General features: G+C 38.2%; 1 protein-coding gene across 2 annotated transcripts in view; it reads left to right on the forward strand.

The window, feature by feature from the left end:
* The first annotated feature begins 9439 nt into the window (after positions 1 to 9439).
* gxylt1b (glucoside xylosyltransferase 1b) overlaps positions 9440 to 23658 on the forward strand; it is a 128150-nt gene continuing 113931 nt past the window's right edge. For both annotated transcript variants that reach the window (XM_039760904.1, XM_039760905.1), the window contains exon 1: positions 9440 to 9805. In XM_039760904.1, coding sequence (XP_039616838.1) covers positions 9594 to 9805 — 212 coding nt within the window. In that variant the 5' untranslated portion in view covers positions 9440 to 9593. The remainder of the gene's footprint in view (positions 9806 to 23658) is intronic.

Genomic DNA, 23658 nt, shown 5'->3' on the forward strand with positions numbered 1-23658 from the left:
GGATCTTATAATTTTAATTTTCTCATTGAAGAAGTTCATAAAGGCTGTACTGCTAATATTTGTTGGTATTTTGCACTGTAGATCTGAATTCCCATTTGTTAATTTAGCCACTGTTCTAAACAGTACCCGAGGATTTTTAATATTGCTATCTATAATCTCAATCTTTTAATCTCAATCCATGCAATTTGAAAGACATGTAGCTTTGTTGTTCCCCATCTGCGCTCCATTTTTCGACACACTAATTTAAAAGCGCGAGTGTTTTCATTAAACCAGGGAGAGCTTCTATGTGATTTGATCACTTTTGTTTTAAGGGGAGCCACTGCATCCAGAGCATCTCTTAAGGTCACATTATAATGTGATGTTAGCTGATCTAAATTGTTTACCACATTTACTTTTGATGTTAGCTGATCTAAATGGTTTACCACAAATACACTCAACTTACTCAAAGTATCTATACATTTTGTAGCAGATCTACTGTAGATGTAACACCCCTCTTTAATTCTTTGGATTTTTGTTTAACATTGGCTGAGCTTTCAAAGTAGCAACTTCCTTTTAATATATGACATGCCTTATAGAAACAATAGTATTTCAGCAGTGACATTAAGTTTATTGGATTAACAGAAAATATGCAATATACATCATAACAAAATTAGACAGGTGCATATATTTGGGCACCCCAACAGAGATATTACATCAATACTTAGTTGGCCTCCTTTTGCAAATATAACAGCCTCTAGATGCCTCCTATAGCCTTTGACGAGTGTCTGGATTCTGGATGGAGGTTTTTTAGACCATTCTTCCATACAAAATCTCTCCAGTTCAGTTAAATTTGATGGCTACCGAGCATGGACACCCTGCTTCAAATCATCCCATAGATTTTCAATGATATTCAAGTCAGGGGAAAGTGATGGCCATTCCAGAACATTGTACTTCTCCCTCTGCATGAATGCCTTTGTAGATTTCGAACTGTGTTTGGGGTCATTGTCTTGTTGGAATATCCAACCCCTGTGTAACTTCAACTTTGTGACTGATGCTTGAACATTATCCTGAAGAATTTGTTGATATTGGGTTGAATTCATCTGACCCTCGACTTTAACAAGGGTCCCAGTCCCTGAAGTAGTCACACAGCTCCACAGCATGATGGAACCTCCACCAAATTTGACAATAGGTAGCAGGTGTTTTTCTTGGAATGCAGTGTTCTTCTTCCGCCATGTAAAGCGCTTTTTTTTCTGACCAAATAACTCAATTTTTGTCTCATCAGTCCAAAGCACTTTTTTCCAAAATGAATCTGGTTTGTCTCAATGAGTATTTGCATACAACAAGCGACTCTGTTTGTGGCGTGAGTGCAAAAGGGCTTCTTTCTCATCTCCCTGCCATACAGATGTTCTTTGTGCAAATTGCGCTGAATTGTAGAATGATGTACAGATACACCAGCTGCAGTAAGATGTTCTTGCAGGTCTTTGGAGGTGATCTGTGGGTTGTCTGTAACCATTCAAACAATCCCGCACATATGCCGCTCCTGTATTTTTCTTGGCCTGCCAGACCTGGGTTTAACAGCAACTGTGCCTGTGGCCTTCCATTTCCTCATTACATTCCTTACAGTTGAAACTAACAGTTTAAACCTCTGAGATAGCTTTTTGTAGCCTTCCCCTAAACCATGATACTGAACAATCTCTGCTTTCAGATCTTTTGAGAGTTACTTTCAGGATCCCATGCTGTCACTCTTCAGAGGAGAGTCAAAAGGAAGCACAACTTGCAATTGACCACCTTAAATACCTTTCCTCATGATTGGACACAGCTGTCTATGAAGTTCAAGGCTTAACAAACTAATCCAACCAATCTGGTGTTGCAAGTAATCAGTATTGAACAGTTACATGCATTCAAATCAGCAAAATTACAAGGGGACCCACATTTTTGCACAGAAGTTTTTCACATTTGATTTAATTTCATACAACTAAATACTGCTTCACTAAAAATCTTTGTTCAGAAAACACCCCAGTACTCAGAGGTCCCTAGGATATGAAAGACATACCACTGTTATCTTTTTTGTTGAAAGCAGAGTAAATTATAATGCAGGCTGAGAGGGGTTCCCAATCTTTTTCATACGACTGTAAATAGGCATTGGCTTTTAAAATGAGTAGTCGCAGATTTTTGGTCAAACCAAGTGGTAATGAAATTGGACAATAAATGAAAACATCTTGAAATTAATTATCTTTCTTCCTGAGCTGATCTTCACTTTAAGAAATCTAAAAATATGTTTCAAGATATCCAGATCAACTTTTATTCTACGGTATATATGAGAAGTTCCATTTATAACAAATAATTACAGAGATCAAATTAAAATGCATATTCTGATATTCTAAAGATAGCTTTAAATAGACTTACTGTCACATGTTACTCCATTGTTTCCAGCAATTTGAAAATGTACTAAACATTATTTCATTGCAACTATTTACAGTAGCTAATTGAACAAGATTTACCAACTATTTACTTAGACTGTGGGAGATACTCCAAGGGAACATGGGGAGATATCGTATACTGCATGGAGTTGGGAACCCAGCCAGAAATGGAAATCAAGTTCAGCTTCAGTGAAGGGGCAAAGTTATCTGCAACTCTGCCCATTTCATGACTTGGCTTTCCAATTGAAAGCTCTCGAGATGTGCAACTCATTCAAATGTGAATTTTGTCTGTTTTAGCTACCTTAATCCTCTTCTTAGATCAGACTTACAGTAATCCTTGAAATTAACCTTATTTGCCCTTCAGAGCTGCTGTAAACAGCTTTTTCTAGCCTCTCTGAAATATCAAAAGAGTCCATTGTTTTCTTTCTTTCGTCGTGCATAGAAGTCCTTTTCAATTCTTTTGTCTGTTTATTGGGCACTTTAAATCTCATAGTTCATATCTCAAATGTTGCATCCACAATTGACATTTTCGTTGTTATTGTTTGGAACTTAATCTTTTGGATTTCACTCACTTTTCCTCGTGTAAATCTGTCCTTTCAATCTCTGGGTTTATTTTTAATATTTAGTATGTAAATGTCAAACATTCAGCTCCCATGTATGGAATTGAATTACTGGATATTTGCCAAGTATCTGCAGAACCTCCAGCTGTAATAACCTCTTACATAAGTCATCTGAGGTTCTGGTAAAAGAGGAAACCTTCTACCTTAGGAATGTTCTGGGGTTTCAATTTACTATCTGACGAGGTTACTTCTTGTCTCGGTTGCAAGCGTTTACATTATAGACTAAGAATTCTTTCATGTAAATAGCAAAGCACATCCTTAAGGACACTGGTTGAAAGTTTTGGCATTGAAGACGGAGTCAAGGAAGCAATCCTCCATACCTTGGGTTGTGAGTACCTGGGACAAACTACTGAGAAATCCTGATCAGCTTTTAAAGAGTAACTAGATCATAAACTGGAGCAACTCAGCTAACCAAACAAGTGTAATGGACTGAAAAGCTTCCTCTAGTTTGTCCTGTAAAACTCCTCTATTGCCATTACCATCAACACCACGTTCAAGGCTTGCATTGCATTGCTCAGGAATAAATTAATTTTTACATTGTTGTGTCATTTACAAAAGTATTTGGTTATATGCACAATTAATAACTACAAATCTCTATGCGACCTGCCAAAACATGAGGAAGACATGACCTAGTTTCAACACAGTTATAGTGTGATCTCATTTGTTACAAGCAAGTTATAGAAGATAGACACATTGGTCTGCATCTTTAAAGATGCATATTACATAAGTAATGTCAGTTAAATGTAGCTATATTTTTCCAACTCACTAAAACTTACAGTTTTTGACATATGCTAACATTTGAGTATGATGTATTGTGAACATTACCTTGAAAGCTACCAAAGCCAGAGATACTGTATACGACTTCTAGTCAAAAGGCGTGTCAGACTTAGTAGTTACAGTTGGTGGATCTCATCACCTTTAGGATGTAAGATTACATGACTAGGAATCACAGGGGATGGCAAATTGCATGACTCCATTACAACTTTTCAGCACAATTTAAAAACTTCCAAAGTAGTGTGACTTTGCCACATTCTGAAATGCAATTATTCCAAGTATGGCAAATTCATCAGAGTTCACGGCACTTTCTCTGTCCTTTTTAATTCTATCGTGGTATTACAAACAGGAGACACTGGACAGACAAGTTTCTCTTCAGTTTGATTGGTCCAAAACATTAATCCATGCTTTTTCTGCTAAAATATTATATATACTTACTCTGTGAAATATCTGCATACACTAAACCTAAAGCATTATCAGAGTCCCCTTTGTTTGAATTAAAGACAGGTATTTTGACCAAATGATGAGGAGAGGTGGCTTTTCAATTTAAAATATTAATCCCATTAGGCTTTAGGTTTCCTGTTTATGTGTGTACTCTATAACAATATGTTTGCAAAAAAAGCATGCATTTTGCACATTTTGAGCATAATGACTGGATAACGGACATGTGGATTATGCAACACGAGTAATGTGAGCTTTTTTCTTTTGTCCATGGATGTTTTTCACATTGTTTGCTGTTGTACAGCATTGGCCACTATTGGTTCTATTATGTGAAAAAAGATGTTTTTCTCTCTACGTTCATGACAAAAACATGACATTTTAATTTTTTCTTGGCCATCAATACAAACTACATGGGGTAAGTAACAAATAAAAAATATAATTTTTGGGTGAGTGCTTCTTTAAGTTGCTTGAAATTTCAAGTTGAGCTGTTGTTTGTGATCTGTTGTACTACATAATGCAACAGCTACTTTAATTCCCATAGAAGCATTATGTTAATAACTATTATGGCTGCCTGGAAACCGCAGAAATTACGACTGTATTTTGGTCAAGGTTCTTCTCACCATCACACAAAAATGTTGGGAACACTGCTTACAACGCAAGCTCACATAACACATCTGTCAACTTTACTAAGTCCTTTGTCTTTGATTTAGTTTAGGCTTAAAAGTTTGTGTCAGCCAACCCATAGTAACCCTGTCAGATTGTGAGCAAACCGTGATTCATGACCTTTAGTAGTAGTAGTAATACTGTAGTAGTAGTATTGCCAAGTGTACAAGCACAGTGAAATTCTTACTTGCATGTTTACCATGGATTACTACAGTACATTACATAGATTTGTATAACAATACATTACATCCTTTATACAATTTCACCTGCCCCTTCTCAGTATAGCATGAATTAATAAAAACTAATTTAAAATAGAGACTTTCATTTTACTTCAGTAGTCCACAGATGTTTTTAATACATTAATTGCTGACCCCAAACTTTCCTTTTTTGAGTGCGTGACTGTGTGTGTGATTGTTCCCAGTGACCTGAGTAATGGCACATTTAGGGTTCATTCCTACCTACACCCAATGGTGTTGACTGTGACATCCAAGAAGTGGATCAAGTAAGTCTGATAATGGATGGATAGATAAATAATAAGAACGATACTAGAAACAGGATACAGAGTACTAAGACCTAAGGAGCACATGCAGTAGCCGATATACACTGAACTTTTAATAAATGATTTAAATAGGTACTTAGAGCTACTGCCTCAGACAACACTACTGAAAAGGAAAACAATAAAATTGAAATTACAGGGACTGCACTCATTGTACACAAACTCCTTTGTTTTTGTTCTAATATCTTCGTTCCCAACTAGCACTCATGCTCTATCATAAGTTTTAGCTCAGTTTGAGCATATTTATTAATGCTAAAAACATTTTGGAGATGTTTCAGTCAGGATTCAGAGTATGACATTGCACAGCTATTTTGAAGGTTACTAATGATGGGTTGACTGCTACTGTCTCTGGAAATTGTGTTATTTTAATAGTTAAAAGTTAAATCTCTTTGCAGTATTTAATGTAATTGACCATAACTTATTTCTTTAACAATTTTTTGTTGGTATTCTACATACTGCCCTCATATGGAATACTTCATACTTAACCAACAGAACCATGTTGGCTAACATTGGAAATTAATACTCCTTTACAAAAACTGTTAATTGTGGCATCTCCCAATGTTCAGTTTTGAGGCCTGCCCTTATTTAATGGTATCCACTTCTTTTAGGAGACATTATTTAAACAAATAATGTCTTCTTTCACTCTTATGATGATATTGTCGACTTTATCGGCCTATGAAGTTTAATGATCTTGACACCTTTTCTGTACTTGATGACTACTTTGAGGAGATAAACACATGGATGACCAATAATGTTCTACAGTTAAATAAAAATAGAGTTGTGCATCATCCCAATAGATACCCCAATTGATTTTGGATGGTCCTCAGTGTTTGTAAAACCAGATGCTAAGAATATGGTTGTCATTTTGGACCCTAACCTTAAATTTGATAGGCAAGTCAATTCTGTGGTAAAAGCTAGTTTTTTCCAGCTCACGATGATTTCAAAAATTAAATGATTACATTCTTTACTGGAGATGGTCAATCATGCTTTGGTTACCTGACAATTAGATTATTATAATTCACTATATAGTGGTCGAAGTCAGTCTTCTTTAACTTGTTTGCAACTTGTCCAGAATGTTGAAGTCAGAGTGCTCTAAAGTAAAAGGAAAAGAGACTACATATCACCAGTTCTAGATTCTCATCATTGGCTTCCTGTGTATTACTGGGTCCAGTTTCATGTCTTATTCTGCTTGTAGTTCTACATTCCAGAATGAAATCAAAAGCTGACCATGCATTCTCCATTATAGCATTTGAGTTATTGAGCTCATTGCCTTTAGACATTAGATCAATTTCATCTGTTGAGCTTTTAAAAACCTTCCTTTTTTCTTTCTTTTATTCCTAAATGTTATTGCTTATGCCTATGGTGGTCCATTTTTATTTGTTTTATATTTTATTGCTTTGTTTATTTATCCTTTCTTGAGAACTGTTGGTACTGTATTTTAATTTGTGTTTTATGTTATTCTGTACAGCACTTTGATCAAGTTCAGTTGTTTCAAATGTGCAATATAAAAATTTGACTTACTTATACCTATAATAAGCACATTTGGAAAACTGAATGAATGCTTCAGTCTGTCATGAAATTCCCAATAATTTTTTTTTAACCTGCAAAATTAGTAGCATTTTGTTGCCTCATCTTGTCTCCTCTCATCGTCTCAACCACTTTTCCTAAGGAAGATGGTGGAAGCAGGTCGATCAAGTCAGCACAGATAACACTGTCCTCAGCTGCAGATTCCAGCTCTTCTTGAGGAATTCCCAGACATTTACAAGCTAGCCCAGAGACGTTATCCCTCCAGGCTTCCCTGGGTTTACTGCAGGGTCTCCACCCAGAGGGACATGCCTGGGCCAGCTGTAGAAGGAGCTGCTTTGGGGGCATCCTTACAACTTGCCCAAAATATATCTACCAGCTCCTCTGGATCCAGTGGTGCAGTAACACTACTCTAAGGGTCTCCTGAAATCATTGAGCTTCTCAACCTATCATGGAGTGTCAGCCCAGACATCCTGCTAAAAAACCTAATTTCTCTCACTTGTATTTGCAATCTCATTCTTTCAGTCATTTCCCAGAGCACATGACCATAGGTGAGAACAAAGATGTAGATCAATTGGTAAACCAACACTTTTGTTTTTAGACTCAACACCTGCTTCACCAAAACAGACTGGTACAGCATCTGCAGAACAGCTGCCACCACTTCAATCGGCTTGTCCATCCCATGTTCCTTTATTGAATCACTCATGAACAAGATCCTAAGATAGCTGAGCTTCTCCACTAAGGGCAGTTGCTGTTCTCAGCTGGACTGAGCAATCTGATGTAAGAAAGGCGCTATATTGCGCCCGACCCGACACATATTGAAATGGGAGGCACATGTAAAATAAAACAAATATTTATTTTTCTTCACCCGTGGGGCATGTCTTCCCCATGAACCCCACAGGCAATACACAGTCCCAATCAACACACTAAGTAGCACAAAGCACTCCTTTCTTCTATCACCATTCCTCCCAGACAACCTTGTCCTCCTCCACCCGACTCTGGCCGCTGAGTGGTGGTCACTGACGCCCTTTATTGGGTATCTGGAAGTGCTCCAGGTGCGTGATTGCCGACATCCGGGTGTGGCAAAACCAATGCCCAAAAGGGGCCAGCTGCTCCTGTGGAATCCAACAGGGCTGCACAGAATTCCAATCCCCATGGAGCCCTGTGGGAGGCTGAGGCACCGCTCCAACCCAGGGGGGCAACCATCCAGCGTCCAGGGGAAGGTATTGCACTGTCCAGAGCTGCTCCCCCTGAATATATAGTGAAGGGGTGGCCCGGCTGTCCACCACACCACCTTGACCTCAGACTTGGAGGCGCTGATCCTCATCCCAGTTGCTACACACTCTGCAGCAAATCACTCGAGTGCACGCCGAAGGTCACAGTCAGATGAAGCAAAAAGGACAACATCACCTGCATAAAAAAATCCTGCTACTCTTACCCTTCCACCTGGACACCCTCACATCCTTGGTTGTACCTTGATATCATGTACATGAAAACCACAAATAGGAGTTTGTTACAAAAGAATGCATTTCTACATGTATTTTTTTGGGCTTGCTGCTCTCACAACTGAAGACTTTTTCTATGCCATCAATAAATTATGAAACATAAACTGAAAAGCAGAAACTTACTGTTCAATATAAAACAAAATTAGCTTTTACTACTTCTCTGTGATGAATACAGTGAACAGGAGCAACCCATTCGATTTAATTATATTTTCATGGTATATGCTTTTTAATAGTTTAAATGTACACAATCTAAGCTAGCACTATGCACAGCTGAAGATATATAAAGTTTGAAGCTTATTTGAACTGCAGCCGACTCTTAGCCTTGAGCCATGACTGAAACTGCACTAACTGATGAATGCACCCAGCACCCCTCTAATCCATTGTTCCTTAGAAACAGCATCATTAATATGGATGCCTGAAACCTGTCATTATGCAGAGACCATAAAAATGTCAATGAGTTCGGTAAAATGCAGACATTTTTTTTTTATCAGAATCGAATAGACGGATGTTTTCGGGATCATTACATATTGAGACAGAATTATTATTTCAATATTTGCGCGATTCGTTGTTTAATGCATTGTGTTAAACGTGTCAAGCAACCTTAAACAAGATGCATATTGCATGAATGTAGATGGTTGCTTTGTGCGGACCGCTATGTAATTAGCTTACACTTTAGCGGCCTTCACGCCATTATATGGTTTGCAAATTAGTCTTTTTTAAAAATTTGTTTCTTAGATAGTCTGATAACACCAGCTTATAAAACGTTGATTGTTTTCTTTCTGTTATCTTCGAGGAAGGTAAAAAAAAACTGCTCCATTTGCAGCGGGTCCTGCAAACTCCTAAACATTCAACCTCCCCGCGTTCACGCGCATGCTCGCTCCTGTGTGCCGCGCCAGCCTCTTGAGTTGGCAATACAACGCATTCTTTTCTCCCAGAAGTCTGTGCTGCATAGTGACAGTGAGGGGTGGGAGGAGGCAGGAAGGTGCTTCTACTCCGGGCTCAGAGAACTTGTGTGGCAGTGAACTGTAGTTTGGTTTGTCCGTCGTATATAAACTAGCAAATGTGAAGGATATTTTTAGGACGGGAAAGGAGTTGTGCCGGCAGTCTTGCGATGCGGCGCTATATGCGCGTGCGCTTCGTGTGCTTACTGCTCGGTTTCGGCTCGGTGTTCTATGTCTTCATTCAACTAGCCGCTTCACTGGATTCGCAGAACGGATGGGTGTCGAAGAAATCGCAACACAGAAGTACTTTACTGACTGGGGAGAATGTCGTAGGTAGAGCGGCGGCAAGTAAAGGCCCGGCGAACCAGCATCGGAACAGCAGGTAAGTATTAGTTCGGATATTCCGGAACGCCACCAGGACCACAGATTTTATTTAAACGGTCTTAATGCTTTTTCGCGGTTATTACATTGCAACTCATAACGTATCGAAGACGCCCTGGTGCAAGTTTTTATGAAGTGTTGAAACAGAAGTTTAACTGAAACATTTTTAGGAAGTAAAAAGTTATTTGCAAGTTTGCTTGTTGAAAACCTCTGTCCATGAGTTTTTTTTCTGAGGTAGTTTTGTCTAGTTCTAGAGTTAAGGGGCAGATTCAGGCTGTCCCGATGGTATCGTAGCTAAGGCAGTATGCAAACTGTGGATGGGACGACCGTTCATCACGCTTGCACACACTAATTCACTTACATAGGCACTTGGAATGTGTTTAGGATGTGGGAGTAATCTGCGAGACAGCGGTGCAAATATTTGCAGTGAAAACTGTAAAAGGGTTTTCTTTATGCTGTGCTTATTTCTTATTTTTCTTTAATATCTATATGCATACACGCAAGTAGCCACTTTATTAGTTACATTCGGTGCTTCAGACAGCCAAGTAATGTGGCAGGAGCAGCTTATTGTATTTAACATGTACTGTATTTGCATTGAAGATATTTAAGTTGTTGTTTTGGACAACATTAGGATGGGAAAAAAAACTGTGAATTAAGGTACTTTGACCATGGTATGATTGTTGGCGACCTGCTGGGAGTTTCACACCCAGCAGTCTGAAGAGTTTACAGATAGTGGTGAAATAAACAAAAAAACTTTTAAGTGGCAGTTCTTTAGGTGAAAACATAGTGCTTAATAAGAGGGGTCAGAGGAGTGTTGCCAGACTTTTACAAGCTAACAGAAAGACCAGAAATGCTGAAATAACAGGTCTTTTACGATGGTCATCTACATTATAATAATAATTCTTTACATTTATGTAGTGTTTTTCTCACTGCTCAACAGGAAGCACATTGGACGTTGATGTGGGACAGCAGAAAAAATATAATTGGTTCCATATCTGCAAATCGGGGTTCTTAAACTTTTTAATTTGAAGACCCAAATAAGCACATTAATACCATGCAGTGAACGAAAAAGGAGATTTTAAGCATAATACAAAATAAAAACAATAAAAGCATTTGTTTACATTTAATCATATTTCTCACATGGATATTACTAAAAGAAACAGATGGAAAGCAATTAGTTATTCAAAACAGGAAATTGATTTCTGAGGTATATCATTGCCGGTGTAAATGGTTAGCATAAGCTTTAATTTTTGCTTTTTAATGGGTGCAGCACGAGAATAATTTTTTTTTTTTTTTTTGGGAAAGGATAATAGGACTGTTCATTTAATTTAATCACTTGACTCATGATGCCGGATAAAGAATAAAGTAGTCAAAAAAAATAATTGATGCTTTTTATTTATCTTGACTTACATAACATTTTAAAAATGATCTTCACCATTAATACATCCCTCTAAACGAGTTTACAAATTATTCCGCCCATCTCAGTTTTCATTAACAATTAAATGAACAGAGTACAAACAGACAAGTCACATAAGTAAATTTATGCACTATTTGTATGATGTATTCACCAAATGGTCCAGTTTGAAATATTTAATTCTGCTGAGTGACATTGTGCTGAATGTTGAATGTACCACTCTACAACTTTGTCTCACCCTCTTGCACTTCTCATTTGTCCAACAAACACATTCTTCACAATATCAATAGACTGAAATGTATTGAACTGCTTTGAAACAGTGGTACGATAAGGAATTCTTACTTGCTGTTAAACTTAATATAAAATCATTTTTGCACCTCTGTTACAGATTTAATCTATTCCATAACAGTGAACAGGCAATAAGGCACTGACCAGTTGTACATGACCACTGAAACAGCATTAGCATAAAACACTGTTGCAGCACTATATATACCCCCATCATATTTTCTTATAGTCTCACAACACCCGTAAATCATTAAATCCTTATGCCTTTCTAGCTACTTTCATTTCAATGCATTCAACTACCACTGTGGTCCCTTCACCTATTGTACCTGTCAGTGTGATTCCCTCCTCTCTTCATTTTTTATGTGTCTTTACTTGTCAAATCAATTTAATTTCACTAGTTGGGTTTCATGGGGAGTATTTATTATATTTAAGTACAATAGAAATAAATGTCTGCAAGGCATCAACAGCATTGTTTATTGGTTATATTTAATATTGCATATTACAACAAACAAAAATGCTAAATCACCACAGAGGCTTTGCTTCTACTAACTCAGCTGATTTTACTATATGGTCATGTGACAACCTAATCAAAAACATGACTCAGTTTGGGTTGTGTAAGAAACACTGCTGTAAATTAAAACTGGAGAGATGAAGCTATGGTGTGAACATGATTATTAAAACTGAATGACTGATGAATAAGGAAATGTTGCCTTGTCTGATTCATATCAATTATGCTGCATCAGATGGTCAGAATGAGGTCTAAATAGCATTATTCCTTTGGTCCACCCAGACTAGTGTCAACGGTAGAGGCTAATGGTGGTCATCTAAAGCAGTGGTCCCCAACCTTTTTGACACCAAGGGCCACTTTACTAGAAGCAAATTTTTCCAGGGGGTGGGGGTGGTTGGGTTTTTGCCGGGTCATAGGGCAGTTTTATACACAATTTACATTTCTATTATTATTAAGTTATAATATCGTAATAGAAATTATATAACTTACCATAATGCAGAATCAGTGGGAGCTCTGAGCTTGTTTTCCTGCAGCCAGACAATCCCATTTGGGGACGATGGAAGACAGTGACACACGAAGTGTGTTACTTATGTTCAGTCTACTCCGTAATCTCGTTTTGGTTGTTGTCACTGCAGAAAACGCTGCCTTACAAAGATAGGATGTTGGAAAAGGAAACAGACTTTTCAGTGCTTTTATGGCAACCTCAGGATATTCCACCTTGACTTTAATCCAAAACATATTGAGATTTGAAGTTGTCTCAAACATACTTTTAAGGCCACCGTCATTTGCAGCCTCAAGCAGTTGATCCTCTTCAAGCACAGACAAAGTTGATTCACCTTGCTTATTCACAAATGGATCACAGATCCATTCCTTCCCATTTTAGGCCCTGGCTAGGTATCTTTAACAACCTCTGCTAACGTTTGAAACATATCAAAAATCCCAATGTTCACTCATCGGCCCCATAAATCAAGTTTGGCTTTGAATGCAGCCACTTTATCTGCCAACTTGAACAACAGGTATCTTCTGCCTCTGCCCCATGTGCTGCTGCTCCTCTGCTGCCTCAGATTTTCCTTCTCAGGCTCTTCCAGCCTGGCTGGATACTGAGCCTGCAGAGTGGGTAAAGGTGGGGTGCCCAATAGAGCCTGTTCATATTGTGAGGTTTCTTAACTCTTTTGGGATCCCCCCACCAAATGGGAACGTCAAACTGAAGTGTGTCCCGAAGTGTGATTGCTTCACAGTAGAGCTGTGAGCCTGCTGTTGCCCTGGCAACAGATAAACAGTCTTAAACAGACGTGGTGATTGCACTTTGGGACGCTGTTCGGCGTGTTGTCCCATTGATGGAGGTCCCAAAAGAGTTTAGAAACCTCACATTTTCTTGAATGAGTGCCACATTAATAGGAATGTTTCTTGAACGAGCATCACTGAACCACATAAAAACTGTCTTCAAATGCAGCAGTTCGCATACGTTTGCAACCCGAGATTTTTCTTTTTTGTATATAACAAAGACATATGCATTGCATTTGCAATTCCAACAGATTGCACATCACAAACATTAACACTGTTATCATTTTTTCGTGTCTGCCATTTCTATAGGAGGGTGACAATGAGTTAAATTCCAATGGATGTTTTTCAAAGATTGACGCGCAATAAGCAAAAGGTATCACTGAAAACCACAGGAAACAACAACAGCAAAAAAAAAAAAATATGAGGAAAGTTCAAAGAAAGACTTTTTTTTTTTTTTTTACAATGTTTCTGTTTGGGGATCATTGTGCAAATGTGCACAGCTGAGTTGCAACCACAGATCTAACTGCTCTGTGGATGATTCATTCAAGCATTCAAGGTCACTTCATTGTAATGAAGGTATCTGCTGAATGTACTTTGTAGTAACGAGATTTCTATAGACTTGTGTCATATGGGGAAACTGTCGGGACCATAATAATACTTTGTTGTAATACTCTCTCACCTCAGTCTCTTTACTTTGTCTGTGCTGCTGCAAAGCCCTACTCGCCTAGTGTTCTGAAAAGTGTCCTCAGTGAAGGGGCAGCCATTCTGCTGTAGCACTTCACTGAGTAAGTCTCCGTTGCCTGCAGTTCTCTCACGGCCCAGCTGTCAGATGGCTGCCGCCCGCTAGTGGGCCATGGACTGGGGGTTGGGGATCCCTGATCTAGAGAATGTTTTCTTGGCACATTAGGCCGTTTAATACCAACTGAGCATCAAATGAATGCTGTAGTGTATCAAATTGTTATTGTTAACTGTGTGTATCTCATTATAGCCACAGTCTACCCTTTTTCAAGTGAACACTTTCATCAGGATAATTTCACAGTCTGGATCGTCTTATGCTGGTTCCATGAACATCACTGCAAATTAAGTTTATTCTAGTTGCCTGTGCGGTCCCCAGACCTCAGTCCAACAGAGTGTCTGGCCAGAAAATCTGTAGGACCTATATTAGGCTGCTGCATGAGAATTGACCAAAATCTACAAGAATTTTTTCCGCACCTTAAATAATTCTGGCTGGACTGTAAGCAAATAGTTTCCGAACCAGGATTAGATAGGTGTACCTAATAAAGTACATACTTGGTGTAAATTTCTCTTTGAGAGTAAAATCATGAACCTTAGATTATTGGGCAAGGTTATATGCTTTAGAATTTATTTCAAGTTTGGTTGATGTTATCAGTATACAACTCTTCCATCGGTATCAGTAGAAAAATTAAAACAGTAGAAGTAAACTGTCAATAATGACTAAATTAATACAAATGTGATGAATTAACAGTCCTTGCAATAATTAGTTCATCTGACCCCAATCATGATAGTTAGGCTGCAAAACAACAAAAAATGTCATCCACAGCCAAGAACACACTCCAATCCACCCAGTGTTAAGTGAACTAAAAATGGAAGAGAGTGATATAGGCAGAGAGAGAAGGTGGTAAGAAAAACAAACATGGAAGTGGTTAACAATAATAATGAAAATGAAAATATGTAGGATTTTAGGGCTTTAGCTACCATCCCTTTTTGAAGAAATGTCACTAAAATGTTGAAAAGGGTTGATATGGTTTCCACAAAGACCAGCAAACTATGCCAGGACCTTTACCGGCTTTTCTGAATTTAGGCTTCACCCCAGGCAGACTGACCCCAAACTCCACAGGCCCAAAATGCACAAAAATGCCCCTCAAACGAGAGAAATATGTCAGACCTTTGCCTTGACAGATAAGCCTAATGAGTCTTTGACGTAATGAATTTATGTGAATTAAACAAAAGGAGCAAAAATAACAGAGGCAAAAGGGGTTCCCTAAAAAGTAAACGCATCCTAAACCATAATTCAATAATTGAAATCCAGAGACAGATGCAAATAATCCAGAAAACAGAAAATTCAATATTCAAAACTAATACACTCTTTCACAATCATTGAACAACTGAAGGACCTTACCCCCTAGCCTGAAATATAAAGGCTTAGGGTGACCCATCAGTAGTAACATCAGGGTGGCAACTCCTATTAGAGTTCCACCCACAATACACATGTAATGAAAGCAAAGATCATCAAACACAATACTTAAAAATCAAATAATTAAACAAAACATTAACAAAGAAAAACATAAAGGCAACCCAAAAACAGGGATAACAAAAGATGGAAACAAACGAGGTCTGACAAAAAAAAGAGACTAACCTTATAGCTCAGGAACCAAGAGGGGGAGGTGAGAAAGAAAAAGATGGTTATAGAACATGTTCTAACTTGTCACAGTGAGAAAAGGCTCAACTCGATGGCTTCATTCAGTACAAGTATATGCGTGTTCAGATATTGACATTTTCTTACCCTCCTTCAGAACATGTCGGAGTTCAAGAGTAAAAAGCGAGTTAACAGCAAGTTTCTTGTGAAACTGAACAACTTGTGCAAGCAAAAACGACGGAGATCTTCAAAAACCCTTCAGAAAATGATCTGCAGAGTAACATTGGCAGTGTTATATGCAGCTGTGAGTCAAACTACTTTGAAGGTGATAGTAGTTAATTTTCTTAATTTGTTAAATTAACAGAGTTACAGGAACAGTCTCACTTTTCTTTTGTCAGAAGTCATATAACACGACAAAAAATATCAAATAAGAAGTGAACTTGGCCGGCTAAAAATTAACCAAAGAAATATTAATTCTACCAGTAGATCAGTAAAAATTAAACAAATATACAAGCCAATGTTAAATAGTCTGTGGATTTCCGTCTCATAACAGCTGTACGCTTACAAAGTATATAGCTTTAATATATGTGTTAGTGATTTTCTGCCATTGACAACAAAGTAGTTTTATAATTCATTCTTTCATTTTCTGTCCTATTCATTCAGTGCTGGGTTCTTGAGGAGCAGAAAATAGTCCGACTATGTAGAATTTGCAAGGTCACCCCTTGATTGTTTGTACTATATTCCAGAAACACGCATCCTAAATTAGTTGACACCTTGAAAAAGGCCTGATATTATGTGTGAGATCATGTGTGTACATGAGTGAGCCCTGTCATGGACAATCTAGCCAAGATTTGTACCCATCTAGTGCCTAAGTCCGCATAGATAAACTCTGACTATTCTAGAATGTCAACCTTCTAATCCAAATTCTTTAGGTCATTTCAGATTAGATAGATAGATAGATGATAGATAGATAGATAGATACTTTATTAATCCCAAGGGGAGATTCACATTAATAGTAATTAATAGTAAAGAGAACATTTTACAAGCATTCACCCCACTTTTCCTTATTTTGGTAGGGGATCCTGCAGTAGAGATGATGTTATTACCATCTTTGCATATCTGTGTACTGTGTACTATCAGCAGAATTTCAGAAACGTCTTGAAGCCTGATGAGCGCAAGTATTGCTGAGCAATAATAACTACAGATAATAATTACCTAATATATAAAGCAGAGTCGATGTGTGTGTGTGTATTAATGTTTGTCCGCCATACAAATCTGCACCGGGTGTCCGATTGGCACCGAACTGAGCATGGGGGCTCCCTTGTGACCAGGAGAAGGTCATGGAGTACGTTTGTTTCACATTCGGCACAGATCCCCGTACTTAAGATGGACGTACATTGCAACAGAAGTTCACCGCCGCACCATCTAGCGGCAGCTTTGGTCTCTGTGCATTGCTCTTTACCCATGTTTCTTTAACACTAGAATTACCAGAGTCTACGAAAAAACTCGTAGATCTGGCCCACCTTAAAACTGTTTGCACCTCTCCGTCAGCGTCTTTTGTCATCTAAATGTGCTGATAAAGACAAGCTGCAAGCAGCCGGCTATTCCATCTCCCCACCAACTTAGAACATGCACGAACGTCTCCCAGCTCATGCTTTGATTGATTATCTGGGAGTGAAGTGGAGTTTTAGAGGGAAAATAATTGTTATTTGGAGCACATGCATTTCATGTGTATTCCGTTCCTACAGTGATCTGTGTAAACACATTGTTAAAACAGAAACTTTTTCATATTTTTGGAATAAATGTTACAAAATGTAGGCATAAACTATAAAATGTGTGAAGCCTAAAGTCCAAAGATCAAATAAACACTTTCACAAAAGGTTCAAGAACGATATAACAGCTTCCTTGGCGTACTGGTAAGATTTGCTGACTCAGAGCGCAGCAGGTCTTGCCGTGCCTCAGAGACCCGAGTCCGATTCCCCGCTGGGGAGAAAATGTTGTTTTTTGTTTTTTTTTTCTTTTTAACCTGCGCCGCTCTGCCTGCCTGAACTCCATGTCTATCTATATAGTAATAACAGTCATTTTATTATTATATAGCAGCTTCCCTGTCTGCCTATCATATAGTGCTTTTCCTTCCTATCTATCTACATACAGTGGTGTGAAAAACTATTTGCCCCCTTCCTGATTTCTTATTCTTTTGCATGTTTGTCATACAAAATGTTTCTGATCATCAAACAAATTTAACCATTAGTCAAATATAACACAAGTAAACACAAAATGCAGTTTTTAAATGATGGTTTTTATTATTTAGGGAGAAAAAAATCCAAACCTACATGGCCCTGTGTGAAAAAGTAATTGCCCCCTTGTTAAAAAATATGGTGCATCACAACTGAGTTCAATTTCCGTAGCCACCCCCAGGCCTGATTACTGCCACACCTGTTTCAATCAAGAAATCACTTAAATAGGAGCTGCCTGACACAGAGAAGTAGACCAAAAGCACCTCAAAAGCTAGACATCATGCCAAGATCCAAAGAAATTCAGGAACAAATGAGAACAGAAGTAATTGAGATCTATTAGTCTGGTAAAGGTTATAAAGCCATTTCTAAAGCTTTGGGACTCTAGCGAACCACAGTGAGAGCCATTATCCACAAATGGCAAAAACATGGAACAGTGGTGAACCTTCCCAGGAGTGGCCTGCCGACCAAAATTACCCCAAGAGCGCAGAGACGACTCGTCCGAGAGGTCACAAAAGACCCCAGGACAACGTCTAAAGAACTACAGGCCTCAATTAAGGTCAGTGTTCACGACTCCACCATAAGAAAGAGACTGGGCAAAAACAGCCTGCATGGCAGATTTCCAAGATGCAAACCACTGTTAAGCAAAAAGAACATTAGGGCTCGTCTCAATTTTGCTAAGAAACATCTCAATGATTGCCAAGACTTTTGGGAAAATACCTTGTGGACTGATGAGACAAAAGTGGAACTTTTTGGAAGGCAAATGTCCCGTTACATCTGGCGTAAAAGGAACACAGCATTTCAGAAAAAGAACATCATACCAACAGTAAAATATGGTGGTGGTAGTGTGATGGTCTGGGGTTGTTTTGCTGCTTCAGGACCTGGAAGGCTTGCTATGATAGATGGAACCATGAATTCTACTGTCTACCAAAAAATCCTGAAGGAGAATGTCCGGCCATCTGTTCGTCAACTCAAGCTGAAGCGATCTTGGGTGCTGCAACAGGACAATGACCCAAAACACACCAGCAAATCCACCTCCGAATGGCTGAAGAAAAACAAAATGAAGACTTTGGAGTGGCCTAGTCAAAGTCCTGACCTGAATCCAATTGAGATGCTATGGCATGACCTTAAAAAGGCGGTTCATGCTAGAAAGCCCTCAAATAAAGCTGAATTACAACAAATCTGCAAAGATGAGTGGGCCAAAATTCCTCCAGAGCGCTGTAAAAGACTCATTGCAAGTTATCGCAAACGCTTGATTGCAGTTATTGCTGCTAAGGGTGGCCCAACCAGTTATTAGGTTCAGGAGGCAATTACTTTTTCACACAGGGCCATGTAGGTTTGGATTTTTTTTTCTCCCTAAATAATAAAAACCATCATTTAAAAACTGCATTTTGTGTTTACTTGTGTTATATTTTACTAATGGTTAAATGTGTTTGATGATCAGAAACATTTTGTGTGACAAACATGCAAAAGAATAAAAAATTAGGAAGGGGGCAAATAGTTTTTCGCACCACTGTATATATCTCCTTAGCTGTTTTTTTATATATCTATTATACAGTGCCTTCCCTGTTTATTTATATATCTAGTGACTTCTCTGCCTGTCTGTCTGTCTGATTGCATATAGCGCTGAACTTCCTGCTCTATACTATTCTGTCCTCTGCATGTCCTGGAGTACAAAAGAAACGCCACCATACAGCAACATGTGTGGACTTGCAAGATCGGGGAAAAAAAAGAAACGCATGGTCACTGATTACAAACTGCAAGATGAAAGAAAGAGACAATATATGTGAAAACATCATCGCATTAATGCAATACTATTTGAAAGCGAACAGAGTTGGATCGGGTTATATATACGCCCGATCCGACGCTGTTCGTTTTCAAATAATATTGTATGTACTTTACTATTTTAGAATAAAAACATACATTTGATTTCAGTCTGTAACAGCCAGTGTAAATCTATACTAATAAAAGGCAAAGCCCTCACTCACTCACTCACTCACTCACTGACTCATCACTAATTCTCCAACTTCCCGTGTAGGTAGAAGGCTGAAATTTGGCAGGCTCATTCCTTACAGCTTACTTACAAAAGTTGGGCAGGTTTCATTTCGAAATTCTATGCCTAATGGTCATAACTGGAAGGTATTTTTCTCCATTAGCTGTAATGGAGTTGAGCTGCAATGACGTGGGGGGGCGGAATTTCGTGTGACATCATCACGCCTCCCACGTAATCACGTGAACTGACTGTCAGCGCGGTGCGTGAAAACCAGGAAGACCTCCAAAAAGCGCTTAAGAAAACATGCATTATATAATTGAGAAGGCAGCGAAACAATAAGAAGCGAGCGAGTGACATATAATACCATATTCATGAGTGCTGCTACCTCGGAAAGAAAGCACGGTGTAAACCTAAACTTTAAATTAAGTTCATAGACAGGCTACCGCTGGCGTTTCACATGCCCACAGGTAATGCGGGATACAAGTTTAATGAGAGGGCCTTGGGATATAAGCGAGTTTTGATCACTTTGTAACTAAGTTAAAATTGTAGGTGAAGGGGTGTGCTTATGCAAATTCCGAGAGACTGTGTTTGTGAGGGATTGACAGTTAAGGCGGGTGGGGGAGTCACGTTTGTCATCTCCCCGCCCTTTTATCCCATTTCACTCTGAGCTGAGCTCTGCAGCTAACGCCGTCTTCCGAAGCAACTTCGTCAGACTGCCACCAAATACTCACAGAAAAATCCACAAGTTAATACACACACTCTCTCTAGAGTTTCTCCACACTGAATCCTCCAGGCACTACTTACAAAGGTTACATTGACAATGCGTGTTAAGTTATTTTAAAATCTTTCCTTTTCTTAGCACAAGCACAGCTGAGAAGCTTCGATGCATGTGCTCCATAGCGTTAAAAACAATGCATTTAATCACACTTTGCATTACAAGCAAAGGGAGCTTTTGTCAATGCATGATTTCCTGGTACACCGATTACACTGATCAGCGCATCCCGATTCATTTTACCCTCGCACCACCTTAGTTTGAGAAGAAGTATGAAAAAATATGAGGTTAACACAGAAAAACAGATCACCAATTCAAGCTTTATGAATAATCGGTTCGCCATCAATAATTGTTTTGGTAAAGCCATCCTCCTTCCATTTTATAATTTTTCCGCCATTAGCCATGATTAAATGAGCGGTAAATAAAGTAAGAGCAAAGCGGCGTGACTTATTTAGGCAGGCATATATATGACAGCAACACTCATGACAATGTCAATCATGTTACGTTATTATTAAAATATTTCCTTTTCTTTTTCATTACTTCTTTAACACACTACTTCTCGCTAGTGGGTATTTTGTTATATATATAATACTAGCAAAATACCCGCGCATCGCAGCGGAGAAGTAGTGTGTTAAAGAAGCAATGAAAAAGAAAAGGAAACATTTTGACATGTAATTGTTTTGTCACTGTTGTGAGTGATGAGTGTTGCTGTCATATATATATATATATATATATATATATATATATATATATATATATATATATATATATATATACACACACACATAAACATATATATATACATATCTATACATATACACATAATATACACACACACATATATACATACATATATATCACATATATACACACAAATACATATATATATACATACACACACACATATATAAACATATATACATATACATACATATCTACATATATACACACACAGCTATTTCAGTATCAGTGCAATACGCTGCTTGTTAAAACGGATAACTCCGCTCTTACGTGCAAGTCTGCGTGGATATTATGAACTATCGTATTTGTTCAAGTTCTATTTAAATTTTAAATAGAAGGAATTTTTATTTAGTCGACAGAAATATCTTTGGTAGGAATGGTAAAACAGACAGGAATATTATTCTGAATAAATCAACTCAAACCTTAAACAACTTATAATATTTTGCTCTCCATAAAAATATATCCTGTCTAAATTATACAAGTTAGAAATAAAGTAAGCGTTAAAAGAACAAACATTCAAATTTCTTTACTCTTATGTAATTTTATATAAAAATAAACTTAGATTTTAAATATCCCAAAAGATTTTGCTCTCCATAAAAATATATCCTGTCAAAATTATACAAATTCAAATATGAACATGCTGCATAACAAAACCTAGAAATATAAATAAAATGTGTTCCTTTCAGCAATAACAAATCAAATCATTCAGTTGTCTTTGCTCATATGTCATTTTAGAGCTGGACGCCTGGCATCTTTTTGGCAACAAGTTCGTTTCTGTTTGGTGTGAGGTTCTGTGTTGTGGAGATTCTCAGGATGGATTGCAGGTGCTCATCAGTGAGGCGACTCCTGTGTGCTGTTTTGTTAGTCTTTATCACTGAGAAGAGCTTCTCACACAGATATGTGCTACCAAACATGCACAAGGTTCGAGCCGCATGTAGGCGGACTTTTTGTTCTTCAAAGTCACCAAAGCGCCGTGCAAACTCAGTGCGCTCAGTTTATCAGCAAAGTGCGATTTGGGAACACCGTAGTGACGACTTGGTTTAACATTACTTGGCAACAGGGAAAGTGGGGCAAATTGCACTGGTGCATTTGTGTCTCCCATAAAAGCAGCTTCACTTGAAATCACTTTGTGATTGTGCAGGGTAAAACGTCCGCTGAAGTGTCAGATTCTTATTTAATTCTTCTGCTTTCTGTATCTTCTGCATTACATTCAGGTTACCCTGATGTTTTGTCTCATAGTGCCGTCTTAGATTAAATTCTGTAATTACAGCCACATTAGCTCCACAAATGAGACACACGGGTTCAGTAAACATATACTCAGCCTCCCATCGGTTTTAAAGGCTCTATTTTCAGAATCAACTTTTCTCTTCAGCATCGTGTGAGCTAGCTTCGCAATAACTTGCAGCATCATAAGCTAGACTTGATTAACGGTAAGTGTTGGCAAGGCAGCTGAAGCGCTGCATTATGGGATCTGTAGTTTATTGTGTTACCAGCGCTTCATATACCGGGCCATTAATAACAATAATACAGTATATAAAATGATCTCGGGCGGATATAATTACACCGGGCGGATGTGGCCTGCCCTTGAGTTTGACACATATGGACTAAATAGAACTTGAAAAGATATATTTTTCAAATGTGATCGCGCAATTCAGATAGAGTTGACGCAAGCACTACAGCCTGCATGCCTCAATAAGTCATCCTCCCTCGCTCTTACTTTTTACCGTTCATCTAATGAATACACTGAGTATGGCTTTACCAAAACAATCATTGATGGCGAATAAAGTATCCATTATTCGAGTATGTAGATCGGGATATATATATACATATATATATACCAGCGTATCAGCGAGAAGTAGTGTGTTAAAAAGCTAGAAAAGAAAAGGGAACATTTTAAAAATAGCGTAACATGACTGTCAATATACAGTATTTGTTTTGTGAGTGTTACTGAGTGTTGCTGTCATCAAGGATTTGATTATCATTATTTCTTTCAATCAGGTTCGTATTTGTAGGATGTGTTGTGTTCAAGTTACATTCCGTGTTTGTCAATCGTTGTAAAGATGACAGGTTTCATTCATCGATTCGTTTCTTACTGCATCAATAAACAGCTCGTCTTCTTCTTTATCTGAGACCTGACACACTGCATGCACGGGTTTTTTACACTGTCTTCCTTTAGCGGGACATTGACTTTTCCAACGTGTGCTTTGTTTCCGCAGTAGTTGGATTTATGAATATGCTTGTATGTA

Source organism: Polypterus senegalus, chromosome 8 (genome assembly GCF_016835505.1).
Source record: "Polypterus senegalus isolate Bchr_013 chromosome 8, ASM1683550v1, whole genome shotgun sequence".
Lineage (NCBI taxonomy): Eukaryota > Metazoa > Chordata > Cladistia > Polypteriformes > Polypteridae > Polypterus > Polypterus senegalus.